The sequence below is a fragment of the Megalobrama amblycephala genome, linkage group LG23 (assembly GCF_018812025.1).
Source record: "Megalobrama amblycephala isolate DHTTF-2021 linkage group LG23, ASM1881202v1, whole genome shotgun sequence".
In the NCBI taxonomy this organism is placed as follows: Eukaryota; Metazoa; Chordata; class Actinopteri; order Cypriniformes; family Xenocyprididae; genus Megalobrama; species Megalobrama amblycephala.
The window spans coordinates 20407679-20422784 of NC_063066.1; the positions used below are offsets into that span (position 1 = coordinate 20407679).

At 34.6% G+C, this 15106-nt stretch overlaps 1 protein-coding gene across 1 annotated transcript in view; it reads left to right on the forward strand.

Annotated features, from left to right (window-relative positions):
- The first annotated feature begins 1715 nt into the window (after window positions 1–1715).
- aff2 (AF4/FMR2 family, member 2) overlaps window positions 1716–15106 on the forward strand; it is a 249659-nt gene continuing 236268 nt past the window's right edge. Inside the window, exon 1 of the mRNA XM_048176187.1 lies at window positions 1716–2026. Within this exon, the coding sequence (XP_048032144.1) occupies window positions 1974–2026 (53 nt within the window). The 5' untranslated portion in view covers window positions 1716–1973. The remainder of the gene's footprint in view (window positions 2027–15106) is intronic.

Consider the following 15106-nt stretch of genomic DNA (forward strand, 5'->3'; position numbering starts at 1 on the left):
TATGTTTTTTTTCTGACAAGCATCAGCATTTGAATATCATGCTGATGTTATATTATACTCACATAAACATAATATGTTTGGATATTCTTTATTTCTTATTATAATTGTAAATCAACTTTATATCGTGAGGTCATCATGCTGGATAATTCTTATAGACAAATATAGTTTGACAATGAATATAAGTTACTTAGGCTATAATTTCATTGGTACTTAGTGACTTTAGGATTCCTTAATTATTATTAATGCCACATTGATATTCATGATCAATGTGCTTCACTGTATAATCCAGGGGTGCGTTTCCCAAAGCGAACTACAAGTTCTGTCGTTACCATTTTAATTCAATGAGACTTATGAACATATAGTTGACTAACGGTGCTTTCGGGAAACGCAACCCTGTATATTAGCAATAATCAGAAATATCAAAAATCATTCAGACAATGTTCATGTCAAACATGGGCCAGTGGGATAATTCCTTATTTTGTACAGTGTAAATGTTATATATGTCAATATTTTTGCCTTTAAAAAAAAATATCTTAATATTTATAACTATTTGAATATTTCTGAAGTTAACACACACACACACAGTCAACATTTGAAGTGGATCAAAACCTTTCATCAAAGTTGTCCTAAAACCTTCTTCTTAGGACAGCTTAGTTCTTAGGACAACTTTGATTAACTTTTTTGATGCACTTCAAATGTTGACTACTGTATGTATATATATATATATATATATATATATATATATATATATATATATATATATATATATATATAATGTATGTGTGTGTAAGCAATGTAGATTTGTTTATTTATAACCTGTTTATTTAAATTCATTAATTATTACATTTCAGAGGTTAACATGACGTTAGCTATATACTTACTGTAGTAGTAAATATTTATTATTATTACTATTTTCACTATTTTTTTTATTAATATTTTATATTAGCATCTTTACAGTTACAGTGTCTCTCTTCTATTTGTCTATGTAAAAACAGTTATGTTTATGAAGGCCAAAATTAGCAAAAATGGACAGTGTGTGAGCCCTTTACAATGTTAAAAGGAAAAAGTGATATAAAGTCATGGGATAGATTTCATGTTTTTTGTGATTTGGTATGTTTATGCATAAAGTAATAATTAAAAAAAAAAATCTAACATTATGGATCATAAATTCAATATCTCTGTTGTTAGTGGAAGAACAGAAGATACATATCCTTAACTGAATAGAACTGCTCACACTTACATGTTCTGTTAAACTAAAAAGAGAAAAAGACTGATAACAACAACTTGAAAGTTAAAATTGGTCCAGAGCTCCAGAAAATCAGTAATGAGGTGGCTTTGACAGTTACAGATTTGAAAAACAAAAAGGCGGGAAAAAAGGACCTTAAACTCTAACGCAAAGAACCATTTCATCACATCAAGATGATACGGTTCTAAATAGAACTGTTACTACGTGTAAAGAAAAGCATTTTTTTTTTAGATTACTGTTGTTGCCGTCATTTTTATTGTGTTGATGTTGTTGTTGTTTGCATTAAGATAAAACAACAGAGAATACATTTGGCTCAGGACAAGCTGTTTGCTATTTCTAATTAGCCTACTGGAAAACACAAGATAAATATAGGCCTAACAGGCTAAATTATTAATTCCGATTAATTTTGATTGGCTACATTAAATGAATGCTAAATCAGTTTTGTTGAATGAATCAGTTTTAACTTGCATTATTAAAGCCTCTTGACCGTGTGTTCACAGGTGATGTACGCTGGACACAGGTGGAGCTCCTCTGGTTCAAAGTGTTGCGCCGGTCTTTTCAGAATGAGTGACCGCCTCCAGCGAGCCCTGACTCCGCCTTCCGCAGGGCTGCGTATCGCTGAGCGGAGAGAGGCAGCGGCAGTGCGAGCTGCGCCGCGCGTCAGTGAGGGAGACAGACAGAGTTCTTGCATATGAGGCCACCGGCACCTCACTGAAACATACCGACCATGGACCTATTCGAGTTTGACTTCTTCAGGGACTGGGAGCTGGAACAACAGTGGTACGTCTGCGGGGTTTATGTGTTTATGCTTATTCAGTTTGAATGAAATGTCTTTGTCATGCGCTCCGATCTGACGTGGTCACATTCCGAAATACGAGTGAAACCCATTATGACGCATGATAGCGGCTGTGTCTCAAACCCTAGTGAGCAACCTACCTTGACAGCGTTTTGGGGCATCATAGACGCGTTCCGAACGCGCATTCGCAAAGCGCCTATGATGTCCAAAAACGCTGTCTTGGTAGGCAGCTCGCTAGTGCTGACTTCTGTTGTCTCCGGTGATGTGACTGCACTTGTGTTTACATAGATGGATTTATAATTGGGACAAACTTTAATTACAGAAGCGCTGTATTGATGAATTGAGTGTTGATGCATTGCAACTACATAAAAGAAACAAAGTGCAGCCTGTGCCACTTCTTCCCTTTACTTTATAATGAAATGTGCAGATTTTTACATCATAGATTATTATTTGATTAGATTATTATAGTCAAAAGTCCTATATAAGTCAAATAGTATATTATTGTTCATGTTTGGGTAATTACGTTGTAAGTAATGAGTAATACAAATGTAATTACGTATAAATCAAATGTTTTATGCATTATTTAAACACAATTGTTTAGTGTTTTAACTACTGTAATTTATTATACTTACATGGACACAGTTGTATGTAGTGTCACCATACAGATATTTGCATTTATTGCTTATAAAAACAATCACTCATGACATTCTCAGACATATTCAACATGCATTCTTTTGTGCAGAAGTGCAAGAGAGCCTAGTAATGTGGCTAGTTGGATTAATTTGTTTTTATCCATAACTTTATAATGCAAACAAAAGTATTTCATAGTAGTTTGGCATATTTAATAAACATTGTTAATAGGGGTAGTCAGCTATAGCGCCCTCACCTGGTTAGGGCTATATGCTATAAATGCCTTTATGCACTTTTATCCATCACAACAATATGATTCCAACATAATTCTTTGTCTGATTTTTTAACAATCTCTATATCCCCACCATGTGGCAGAGTACAGGAACCCGTGGAGTGCAGATATGAATCCATACAAAGCAATATAGCAGAGAAAAAAATGAAAATACCTATAACAATAAAACCTCTTGATGTATTCGAGCATTTATCACTTGACCTACATTGACAAATTAACATGAACATATGTATGTTGGTTTGGTTAGATGCTTTTGTCTTTTTCCTTTGTTGAGCAGTTGCTTCACATTTTCAATACCTTACGGCTGTTTTACAGGTCTTTTGTTTTTTTACTCGCTGTCTTGCTCATAATGGGGGCTCATTGAGCTTTTATCAGCAGCAACGTGATTTGTAGAATATGGTTTTAAGTGGCAACATATTGTTAGGTGAGCAAATGTTTTTGTTGCTTTTTTTTTTTTTTTTTTTTTAAGGAAAATGATCCTGCTTTGTCCCTTTATGGTCATTTAGTTCTTTAATTGACTAGCATAAATGTTGCTTATATCTATGAACATTTAAATGAGAATATAATCACCCAATAGACGGACATTCAAATGCTCTAATATGTCAGTATTTTTGTCTATAGGGACTTATGAATCCTTGTTTGAATTCCCTTAAATGATGGCAAAGTGGCTTGTTGGCTTAAACCATCCATTGTCTCATAAGGAGTTTCAAATCACTTTATTTTCTCTATAGTCACTAAAATATATATAACAAAAGTTAAGGTTAAAGGTTATTTTTATAGGCACCGTGCTGATATTAAAACTATTCTCTCTCAGGAACAGCTACGGGCTAGTTGCTTATTACTTCTGCGGTGGTGGCAATTTTGTCTGTTGTTGCCACATTCATAACCCTGAGCTACCCATTAAGTCTGTGAATATTTATGAGGGTATTTAAAAAGCCATTTTTGTGTGATAAGTTTGCATGGTCTGGGTTTTAAAGGCAGTGGATCACTATTTTTTTTTTTTTTTTTTTACTGCTGTACATAGACTGTCAACCAACCAAAAAGGCATTTGAAATGTAGATTTGGCTAAATACTTAGATGAATGATTGGTCTGTGTTTTGTAGTGATAAATCAATGTTTCAGAAGCAAGCATACAGTAATAATGCACTCATAATTCATTGTCTGTGTGTTTAATACTTGCCTATATCCCTGCATCCTTATCTGATGGCCCAGGGCTGTACTTCAGCAATCATATTGATTTGAATCTGATCTCCCATATGTTGGTTTGGGCTTCGACACGAGTTGGATGTAATCAAGTCAGATTAGGTTGTGAAAAATTCAGTGAGGTGCAAAATGAGTTCGATGGAGAGCAGTGACTTATTTGTAGACAAAGGTTAAGCATGGGAGCCACTGAGGCAGTGGGGACTGGGACATGCTTTTCCGTGCTGACACAGCCGTGACATGAATGGCTGCCACAATTATGTTGGCTCTTCATTTTAACAGAGTCAAATGGTTTTGAAGTGTGTTTTTCGAATATTTTATGAAAACAATTGCTCCTATCTCTGTGTGTGGTGCAGTTTTTTCATTTGGTAAATCATTTTGTATTATGAAAGTATGAGTTAAGTATTTGTCATAACCAATGCGTTTGGATTAGAGAACCGGAGCTATGGTTAATTAGACTTTATATGCCTATATTTTATAGGCTTGCACCTTTAGTGGTAATAGAAGACCTCATAATTAGGTGCAGCCATTTATTGTTACTTTCTTTTCATTTGGCGGCACTTTATAGCCGCCTTGAGAGTAGCACCAGGAGGGATTATTCAATGACTCAGTTGTGCCTTTTTTCCTGTTACTTGCCCTTTCTCAGCAGGGATTTCTGTCCCAATAACTCATTTTTATATCCCGGTGTTAAAATGTGCAAAGCCTTGTACTATTTCTGAATGATAAGTTAACTGAATTTCAGACTCCAAGGATTTGTTTTGTGTGTAGAGAACGCAGGCATTACTTTTGCATTGTCAGTATCAATATTCAGAAAACGATTAAATGTTATTTTTTATGAACATTTTTACCAGGAGTTCACACTAAGCAAATTGTTTATCACCATTTAAGCTGATGAAAGTTAAACTAGATTTGCATTTATTAAAGGAATTGCTTGCAAGGCAGTAAAACAAGAGGGCAACAGTTTATTTTACAGTGTCCTTGTTAAACATTACACGTACACTATAGTAATAACAGTAAATTATGTATAATTACACAACTAACCCTAAACCAAACCCTAATCCTAACCTTAAAGGGATAGTTCATGCTAAAATGAAAATTAAGTCATCATTTACTCACATTGGTGTTGTTCTAATGCTGTATGCCCTTCTTTCTTTTATGGACTACAAAGGGAGAAAAAAAATAAAATAAATAAAAAAAAAAAAAATATAAATATATAATATATAATATATATATAATATATATATAAATATATATATATATATATATGTCAGTGAATAGCGACCAGCATCAAGCTTTTAAAAAATAATATTTTATGAATGCATTAGCATATCTTTATGAAACTCGGTATGGGTCATTGGCACCATGCCCAGAATGAGCCTAAAACGTTTTGGGCCAGCACCCCCTAGCAGTAAAAAAACTAAAAATATTTACATGCTTATAACATTGCTACATTTCGCATTATGGTTTGTCCGATGTTGTGGTTTAGCATTTAAAAAACTTTCACGAATATCTTAAACCGTTACTCTTACTCTATTATCTCCGTTACTCTGAGATAATATCACTCTAGAAAAATCAAAAACATAGCGGGTTGGCTATATGTTTATGGCCAAATGTCAAAGTTGATGTCAAAAAAAAAAAGAAAAAATGCAATCAAAATCGGATGTGGATAATTTTTTATGTGCTTATAAATATAAATGTCTTTAAGTCTTAAACGAAATGAAATATTTTCACCAAATTTGACATGCGATTTGAGGGCACTCTGAGGACACACAAAAAAAGCAGTGGGACTGCACCACTTGGTGGCGCTATAATTGAACAAAACATGAAATTGGCTCTAACTACAGTACTGTTGGTTTGATTGACTTCAAATTTGAAATGCAGTGTCTTTGTCTCATTTGCTATCTTTGTTCATTATGAAATTGGTGTACCTTGAAAAACATGGCCGTCATTTAATTGCAAAACGACAAAAAAGATCCAAAGCTGTAACTGCAATTGTTTTGCAAATTGATACCAAACTCTCTGGGTGTCATTGTTATGCCAGACTGACAATAACACATCAATTTGGTAATTTATTGTATTTATGTTTTTCTTTCAACCATTTTGTCTAAAATTATGTTAAAAATGTTACAGTAATTTTACAGTTGGTAAATGCCATGTTTGTTATGCTCCTCATTTTGCCTGTTGTATTTGGCCCCAATAATTGCCTCTCGCAGCTATATTCTTCCATTGTTTTTCTACGTAAACACATACTAGAAGGACATGTTTGACCATTGCGCTCCCGTCTTTTGCAGCGTCTTGCGAATGACACTAAACATTTTTTTTCCCATTCCACTGCCCACGTCTCGCACTTTTCAAGGCAAAAACGTGTTCTGTCTGACCCGGCCCTTAAGTGTATAATTACACTGAAACAAGGACACCCTAAAATGAAGTGTAGTCAGTAAGATGAGATAAATCACAATTTAGTGTGCAAATATATGTAATAAAGTTGACCAGGCAGCACCTAGAATGTAAATATTACTGTGACATCATCAGTCAACGTTGCTGAACATTCTAGTTGTGTCCCAAATGATGTACTATATGCACTACGTACTCTGCCGTCTAGTCAGTATATTAATTTTATAAAGCTATCCCACATCAGAGCCTGATAGCTTCCTCTAGATGACTGCATGAAGCGTCCAACATTCCTCACTTAATTTTTCTGTGAATCATCAGGATAGTTAAAATGCATTTCTTCTTATTCTTTTTGGAATTTTTGTGTTAACACACTACACACACTATAAGATATGGCGTGTATAAGTATGCTAATTGGGATGCACTTTCTGTCAATAATGGGTAATAATAAACTACAAACTACAAAACAGTTTGTATGCAGAAATAACCATTTAATGAATAGTGTTAGTATTTTTTAGAATAAACTTTAACCAGAAATATGAGATAATGTATATCCGTTTTTTATAGTTATATATATGTTGAACTTATTGTCTTGAGTAATCTAGTCTTAAGATGTGTTTCCAAGATACTAAGTTAAATTTATTGAAATTGTTTGTTGCTGGAATTGGATGATGCAGTGAATCCTTTTCACGCACTTTCTAAATGTTGGCTGAATTCTCAAAACCAGTGAAATTCAATACAAACTATGAGAAAATAAATGGTAGCAAACAAAAAGACAATTCGTATTGGCAAACCAAGTTCTCTGCTCCATAATGAACCATTTATTTAGTTAAGTTCAGAAAGTAGGGCACTCAGAGTGTGACAAACAAAATGTTCTGTTATGCTGTGAAAAAACACTTTTTCTTGGTTTATTGTGGTGTGTGTATGTGTGTGTGTGTGTGTGTGTGTGTGTGTGTGTGTGTGTGTGTGTGGTGTCCACTTTGTGTGCTGTTTCTCTTTGCTCCCATGCTGTTTAGTCACAGGGATTGAACATTCTCCTTGGTTGTGGCACAGATCTACCACATTTCCCAGCTTCCCTCGTCTTCCCGCTTCCACCTTGACCACAGCTGGGGACTATATATCACACGGCTCGCTCGAGGAGCTGCGCTCGGTGCCAATCTCATTTGTGCCCGGCTTGAAAAGGCAGCCAAGCCAGGCTGTGCCCGGCACATCTCTACGGCCGCCACACAAGCGAGGAGGCTCAGCAGTTGGCATGCCGTTAGTGAGAGCAGGCTGCCAAGCACAGTGCCCGTGGACTCATTTTGCCACCTGCAAAAAGAAAGCCAAATGCTGTGGTATGATAAAGCTGCAAGGTTGGCACGGCAGTCAGGTTATATGGGAGAGACAAAAGGTGATGGGGTGCCACCCTTCTGCCTTCGGGTTCAGCACGCAATTAACAAGTTCCTCTGACAGGACGACAGTTGGTAGAACTGCGAATTTGACTAGTTTCAAAGCTAAAGACCTATGGACATGAATATGATGTTAAGCACAGTACAGCAAATTAGTCTTAACTTGATTTACTTTTTTTCATAAATGTCACTGGTCTTATGCAGAGTAAACAATAAACAATAAATCATCAATTAGTTAAATTAATTAAAATTAGACTGCATGGTTAATCAAAATAAAACCAAAATCGTGATATGGCTTAGTATGATTATTAAATCCCAAAGGCTGTGATTTAATGAAATAAATATATGCAGACTCCTTCTGGTTTTTCTGTCAAATAAAATGTAGATGGTTTATTGTTTGAAAATGAATAAACTAAGACAGCCATAAATATTAGTATAGTAATTTTACAGTTGTACTGTAAAATAAAATTATTATTATTAATTTATTTTAAATATCCATTTTTTTATTTCACAGTGAAATATTACAGTAATATTTCCTATTTTTAAAATATTTTTTAGTAATAATAATAATAATATCAACAACAATAATAACAATAATAATAATAATAATAATAATAATAATAGCAATTTTTATTTTATCATGAAATATTACAGGAATATTTCCCATTAGTAACAACAACAACAATACTACTATTACTACAATTACTACTACTACTACTACTAATAATAATAATAATAATAATTATTATTATTAGCATTATTATTATTATTATGTATTTATTTATTTTTAATAATATTTTTTCCATTTTACAGTAAAACATTACAGTAATATTAAAAAAGTAACAAACAACAACAACAACAACAACAATAATAATAATAATAATAATAAATAAGATGATGATGATTATTATTATTATTATTATTATCACATTGATATATAATCACAAAATGTTCTGAAATGTAAAAAAAAAAAGTAAAAAAAAAAAAATGTAATTCATTTTTTCCCAAATCATGCAACCCTGATTAAAAATTAATTGATTATATTAATAAATAATGCATATCTCCACCTCTGAAATGACTTTCCTGCTGATATAACCAAGGGATGTTGCTGTGTGGTTGTTAAAGTGGTTGCTTATAGCCCTTTTCTTTAACGTTGCTTGGGTGTTCTGGGTGATTCCAAGTCAAACCATTTTATTTCCATTGTCTTCCTAGTTGAAACCACAATCAAATAACCCATTTCAAACTAAATTTAAGAATAAAACAAAAGATGAACCAACAGGTGCTACTTGTAGTTGATTACCTTGATTTACAGTGGTCATACGTCGTAATGCCAGTCAGTGTAACACACAATAGTTTAAGTGGCACGAGAACCGATGATGAAAGGCTGTCCAAGTGGAACTGCTCTAGCACAGACCCTCTTAGGGTCTCTCAGCCGAGTCTCTGGATAGCTGTCCGGCTCTAGAGAAGTTATTAACTGAGCACTAATTACAATAGACCCAATAAGGGCTGTGGTAATGGCCCTGTGAATTCAAATGCTTTAAATATCTGCTTCAATTAGCCTTGACCCTTTCATTTAGATAGCATCAACATGTGTGCCAAGATTGTTTTGACTCAAACATCAATGGCGCATAAAAAGCAAACAAAACATGAACGGAATATCATTTTGGCCAAGGCTGTATGCCAAAGATTAATTTAGTCATTGATGAAAATGCAAGGTTACTGCCTTCAGTGCATTTTTGACTAAAAGTCAAAGATATTTTTAGAACCAGATGTATACATTTTTTTTTTCTAGAAGAAAAAGACTACATTTTAAATATGTATAGTACTGAATTTTCAGCATCATTACTCCAGTCTTCATTGTCACATGATCCTTCAGAAATCATTGTAATATGCTGATTTGCTTAATATTTTTGTGGAAACCAATAATACTTTTTTCATGATTCTTTGAAGAATAGAACAGCATTTATTTGAAATAAAAATCTTTTGTAACATTATAACTGTCTTTACTGTCACTTCTGATTTTCCCAAAAAATCTTATTGACCCTTATTGAACTTTATAATGGTTGGCTATATCTGCCATTTTGTCATATCATATGCCATTAACAGAAATGGACTGCTGGTCAAGGATGTTGGACACAACTTCTTCCAAAATGCTTCTGGTATTTAATTAGAGACATCAAAGTTGCCCTGTTCACACCAAATTAATCATATGTGCAATGAAACCACACAGCAGATCCGTAATGAATGTCTTTCTTGATTTCTATTCGTCGGCAGACTTCCGTTGCAGCCATATTGGTTGGATTCCGTCTAAAGATCTTCAGGTTAATCAAGCTTCATGCTTCAAGCTTCCAGCTTACCTTTATGCCACAAAGCAATTTACTCCACTACCCCAAAGGTCACTGCTTCCATTGAAATCACTCTATGACAAATATGATGATTCAATACAGCCATGCAGGCATCTGTTAGAGCGCTTTTTTTCAATCTCATTTCTTTCTGAGAGATGAATCAGTTTGTCTTTTAGACTGACCTTTTGCTATTGGCGTGGTCTAAGCCAAAGGAAATTGCAAATTCTTTTTAGAGCCCTAATATTAATGGATGTTTCATTTGAGCAATATTTGGATGTTTCTTCTTTCAGAAAGCGAGAGGAGCGCTCATTGCTTATTGCTCGTGTTTGTGCAAATTAAGAGATAACGAAGCTTAATTCCTGAGAATCGAACACTGGAGGCGTCGTGTGACATATACGACTCTCTCATCAAGATTCACATGGATATGTGCTGAATGCTTAACTTTATATGTGATTTTCCAGTTGCATAATCAAGCATTGTTCTTTGTGTGGGCATTTTGCCAAATGACTATGACAAAGCTAGTTTGAATATTACTCAGATATTACTTGTTCAGTACCAGTGAACAAATTTGATTCATGAGGTGTATTCATACGAAAGAATCAGCTGTACTGCTGCATTCTGGGACAGCAGGTTTTGTTGTTTTTACATAGTTGTTTCCTTAATTGTTTGATGTGATAAATGCTTCTAATGTCTATGGGCCAGATTTACTAACAGCTTGCGTCAGCACAAACCCCCTTTTGGCGTTAAAATACTGCCGTCAGGATTTTCTAAAGACACACAGTGAAAAATTAGCGCTGAAAAGGTGCGGACAGGGTTATTTTTGAGGCTGACCTTATTGCACATGCATTTGTAGGAGTTCCCTTTCAGACACAAAATTTATTTGAGGAGAGTAATTAAATGAATCATGCAAGGTGATTTACTAAGGTTTACTTTAGTCAATTTAATGGTATTTGCGCCATTAGTTACAGCCCCCAAAAAAGCATGTTTTAAACCAGATGCTAATTTGCGCTGCTTTAGGTAGATTGCGTTGGTCATTATGGAAATGATCTGGCTGCGTCTGCGTTATTTAATTTGCACATCATCAGTAGATAACGCACATAACTTTCCACTCCCATCAGCAATTTTTTTGGAATTGCGCTCTCACGCTATAATTCGCCCTGTTTAGTAAATCTGGCCCTATGTCTCTTATTAAATACTTGAAGCATAGTCAAATCACTTTATTTATTTGAAGGGGAAAGGTTCAAATCCCGAATAAATGTTTTTTTTTTTTTTTTTTTTTTTTTTTTAACAATCCAAACAAAATTGCAACTGAACTCTATAATAGAGTGGTGATAATAGAACAAAACATCAAAGTATTGTCAAGTTGTGTTTACCACAGACTTTATTTTACTCACAAACTAAAAAACTCCATTATAAAACACCACAGGATAATCTTGAGGGAACCAGTGGTGAAATTAGCTAGTCTTCCGGGTTTTGATGTCATCTATTGTGAGCATGCATTTTCATTGTATGGATAAGCAATTTTTGGCATTTTTTCTAAGCTTTTTTTTAGGGCTGTCAAATGATTAATCGTGATTAATCACATACAAAATAAAAGTTTGAGTTTGCATAATATATATATATATAATGCAACAAGGCCACGTTTACCACTGTGTGGCATCCCCTCTTCTTTTTATAACAGTCTGCAAACGTCTGGGGACTAAGGAGACAAGTTGCTCAAGTTTAGGAATAGGAATGTTGTCCCATTCTTGTCTAATACAGGCTTCTAGTTGCTCAACTGTCTTAGGTCTTCTTTGTCGCATCTTCCTCTTTATGATGTGGCAAATGTTTTCTACGTTTTCTACACAGCCATGATGTTGTAATTGATGCAGTATGTGGTCTGGCATTGTCATGTTGGAAAATGCAAGGTCTTCCCTGAAAGAGACGACGTCTGGATGGGAGCATATGTTGTTCTAGAACTTGGATATACCTTTCAGCACTGATGGTGCCTTTCCAGATGTGTAAGCTGCCGATGCCACACGCACTCATGCAACCCCATACCATCAGAGATGCTGGCTTCTGAACTGAGCGCTGATAACAACTTGGGTTGTCCTTGTCCTCTTTAGTCCGGATGACATGGCGTCCCAGTTTTCCAAAAAGAACTTCAAATTTTGATTCGTCTGACCACAGAACAGTTTTCCACTTTGCCACAGTCAATTTTAAATGAGCCTTGGTCCAGACAAAACTCCTGCACTTCTGGATCATGTTTAGATATGGCTTCTTTTTTGACCTATAGAGTTTTAGCTGGCAACGGTGAATGGCACGGTGGATTGTGTTCACAGACAATGTTTTCTGGAAGTATTCCTGAGCCCATGTTGTGATTTCCATTACAGTAGCATTCCTGTATGTGATGCAGTGCCGTCTAAGGGCCCGAAGATCACAGGCATCCAGTATGGTTTTCCGGCCTTGACCCTTACGCACAGAGATTGTTCCAGATTATATGAATCTTTGGATGATATTATGCACTGTAGATGATAATAACTTCAAACTCTTTCCAATTTTTCTCTGAGAAACTCCTTTCTGATATTGCTCCACTATTTTTCGCCGCAGCATTGGGGAATTGGTGATCCTCTGCCCATCTTGACTTCTGAGAGACACTGCCACTCTGAGAGGCTCTTTTTATACCCAATTATGTTGCCAATTGACCTAATAAGTTGCAAATTGGTCCTCCAGCTGTTCCTTATATGTACATTTAACTTTTCCAGCCTCTTATTGCTACCTGTCCCAAGTTTTTTGGAATGTGTAGCTCTCATGAAGTCCAAAATGAGCCAATATTTGGCATGACATTTGAAAATGTCTCACTTTGAACATTTGATGTTATCTATATTCTATTGTGAATAAAATATAAGTTTATGAGATTTGTAAATTATTGCATTCCTTTTTTATTCACAGTTTGTACAGTGTCCCAAGTTTTTTGGAATCGGGTTTGTGTATGTATATATATATATATATATATATATATATATATATATATATATATATATATATATATATATATAATAATTACACACAGTACTCACACATATATTATGCAAACTCAAACTTTTGTTATCGTTTGACAGCCCTATTTTTTTTTGTGTTAGAGGGAAAGAAAGTAAAATGGTACTCAAGCGATACAGGGTAGACCATGACAAAATTTTGAAGGAAAAAACAAACAAAAAAAAAACAATCTGTAATCTGATTGGACTGACTACATTTGGATGTGAATGTATGATTTCTGCCATATTGTTTTAGATAAATGGGTCAATGACATCCAAAGTATGTAAGATAGTACAACTAGATCTCTTTTATTGAATCCAAAAGGTTTTAATTATATTTTGCTACATATAATGATATTTTAAAGATTTTGAAGTGTCAAAAGGTCATTTTGTTTAACCATCCAAAGGCCAGTACAGCCATTTCATTTGTGATTAAAATATCTTAAAATGAAATAAACGTATATATTTTTTTTATTCTGGCATGATTTTATAACATCATATATCAACATAGTGCAAAATGGTATTAAAATTATGTGTAGAAGTCATTGCTTTGTTATGAGAAAGAATGTCTGGAAAAATTTATTTCATTGATGTCATTCGGAGTAACCAATATAAAGGGACCATTTTGGATGAAGTCATGCGGTAAATATCAAGTGACAGGATGTGATATCATTCAGACAGCTGCAAAGGACCACATAGTCATGAAGCAAAGTAACTAACTCTCTTTTAACTATTTGAAAAATGCATGTTTTCACTTGTTCATACGCATGTCCCGAAACATCAGGTCATTTGGTACAACCGATATAAAACATGGAAAATGTTGTAATATTTTGAAAACTTGTACTAAATATAAGTACATATATAAGTATAAGTTTGATTATCCTTTTGCTAGCTAAAAAATGACAAAAATGACGAAAGCAGTGTTAATTGATTATGGAAACCACATAATCTCATTGTTACCACTGAATAAAACTTCAAAATTAATTATATCTCCATTATGTTTTTTTACACTTTTAAAAACCTTATTCGTCAATGACCCAAATTTTTGCTTTGAAAGACACAAGTAGTGTTTGTTTGTTGTTGTATATGTAAATAAATTATTTTATTTTATTTTATTATTTGTGGCCATGATGTTTCTGCAAGAGAGAAATGCATGAGTATTTGTGTGTTGGTGTTAAAGTATGACTGTGTGCTGATGCTGAGATTCTGATGTATCAGGGCTGAACAAACAGCGGCCAGTATTTGGCTTCGGAATGTAAAAATGGATCTCACCTTGTTTATTGGGAGCTACAGAACTGCTAAAGAGCAGACACGCCTGCCAAATATCACAATCACACGGAGCTCCGTCATTCACATCCAACTGTCCGCCTATTTTCACAGCACATGCTAATTTGTCCCATTAAACGTGGCTCATTCACATTGAGCTAAAAGTGTCTGAAAAAAAAAAAAAAAAACTACTAACAGTGTTGTCATTCTAGCTGCTCCAGTGCTCTGAAAGTCCCCCTGGATTTTATTGTTTGATAAAGATCGGAAAGGAACACACATCTTTATCAGAGAAGGAGAGAAAAGCTGAGATAAGAAAATGAATTGAAGCCAAAATGCTTTAAATGGAAGACTATCTCCCTGTGAGAAACTCATAGAGCTGTTAAGAGCTGTGAGTAACAAAAGGGGCACAGATGCATTGAGACTATAATCTCACTGGAGGAGAGAAAGTTCTGGAGAGCAGTGCGATTACAATGTGATGCTAGATTGAGGTGGACATCTTGCTTTGAAGGTGATAAGGGAAGGTAGACTACCAGTA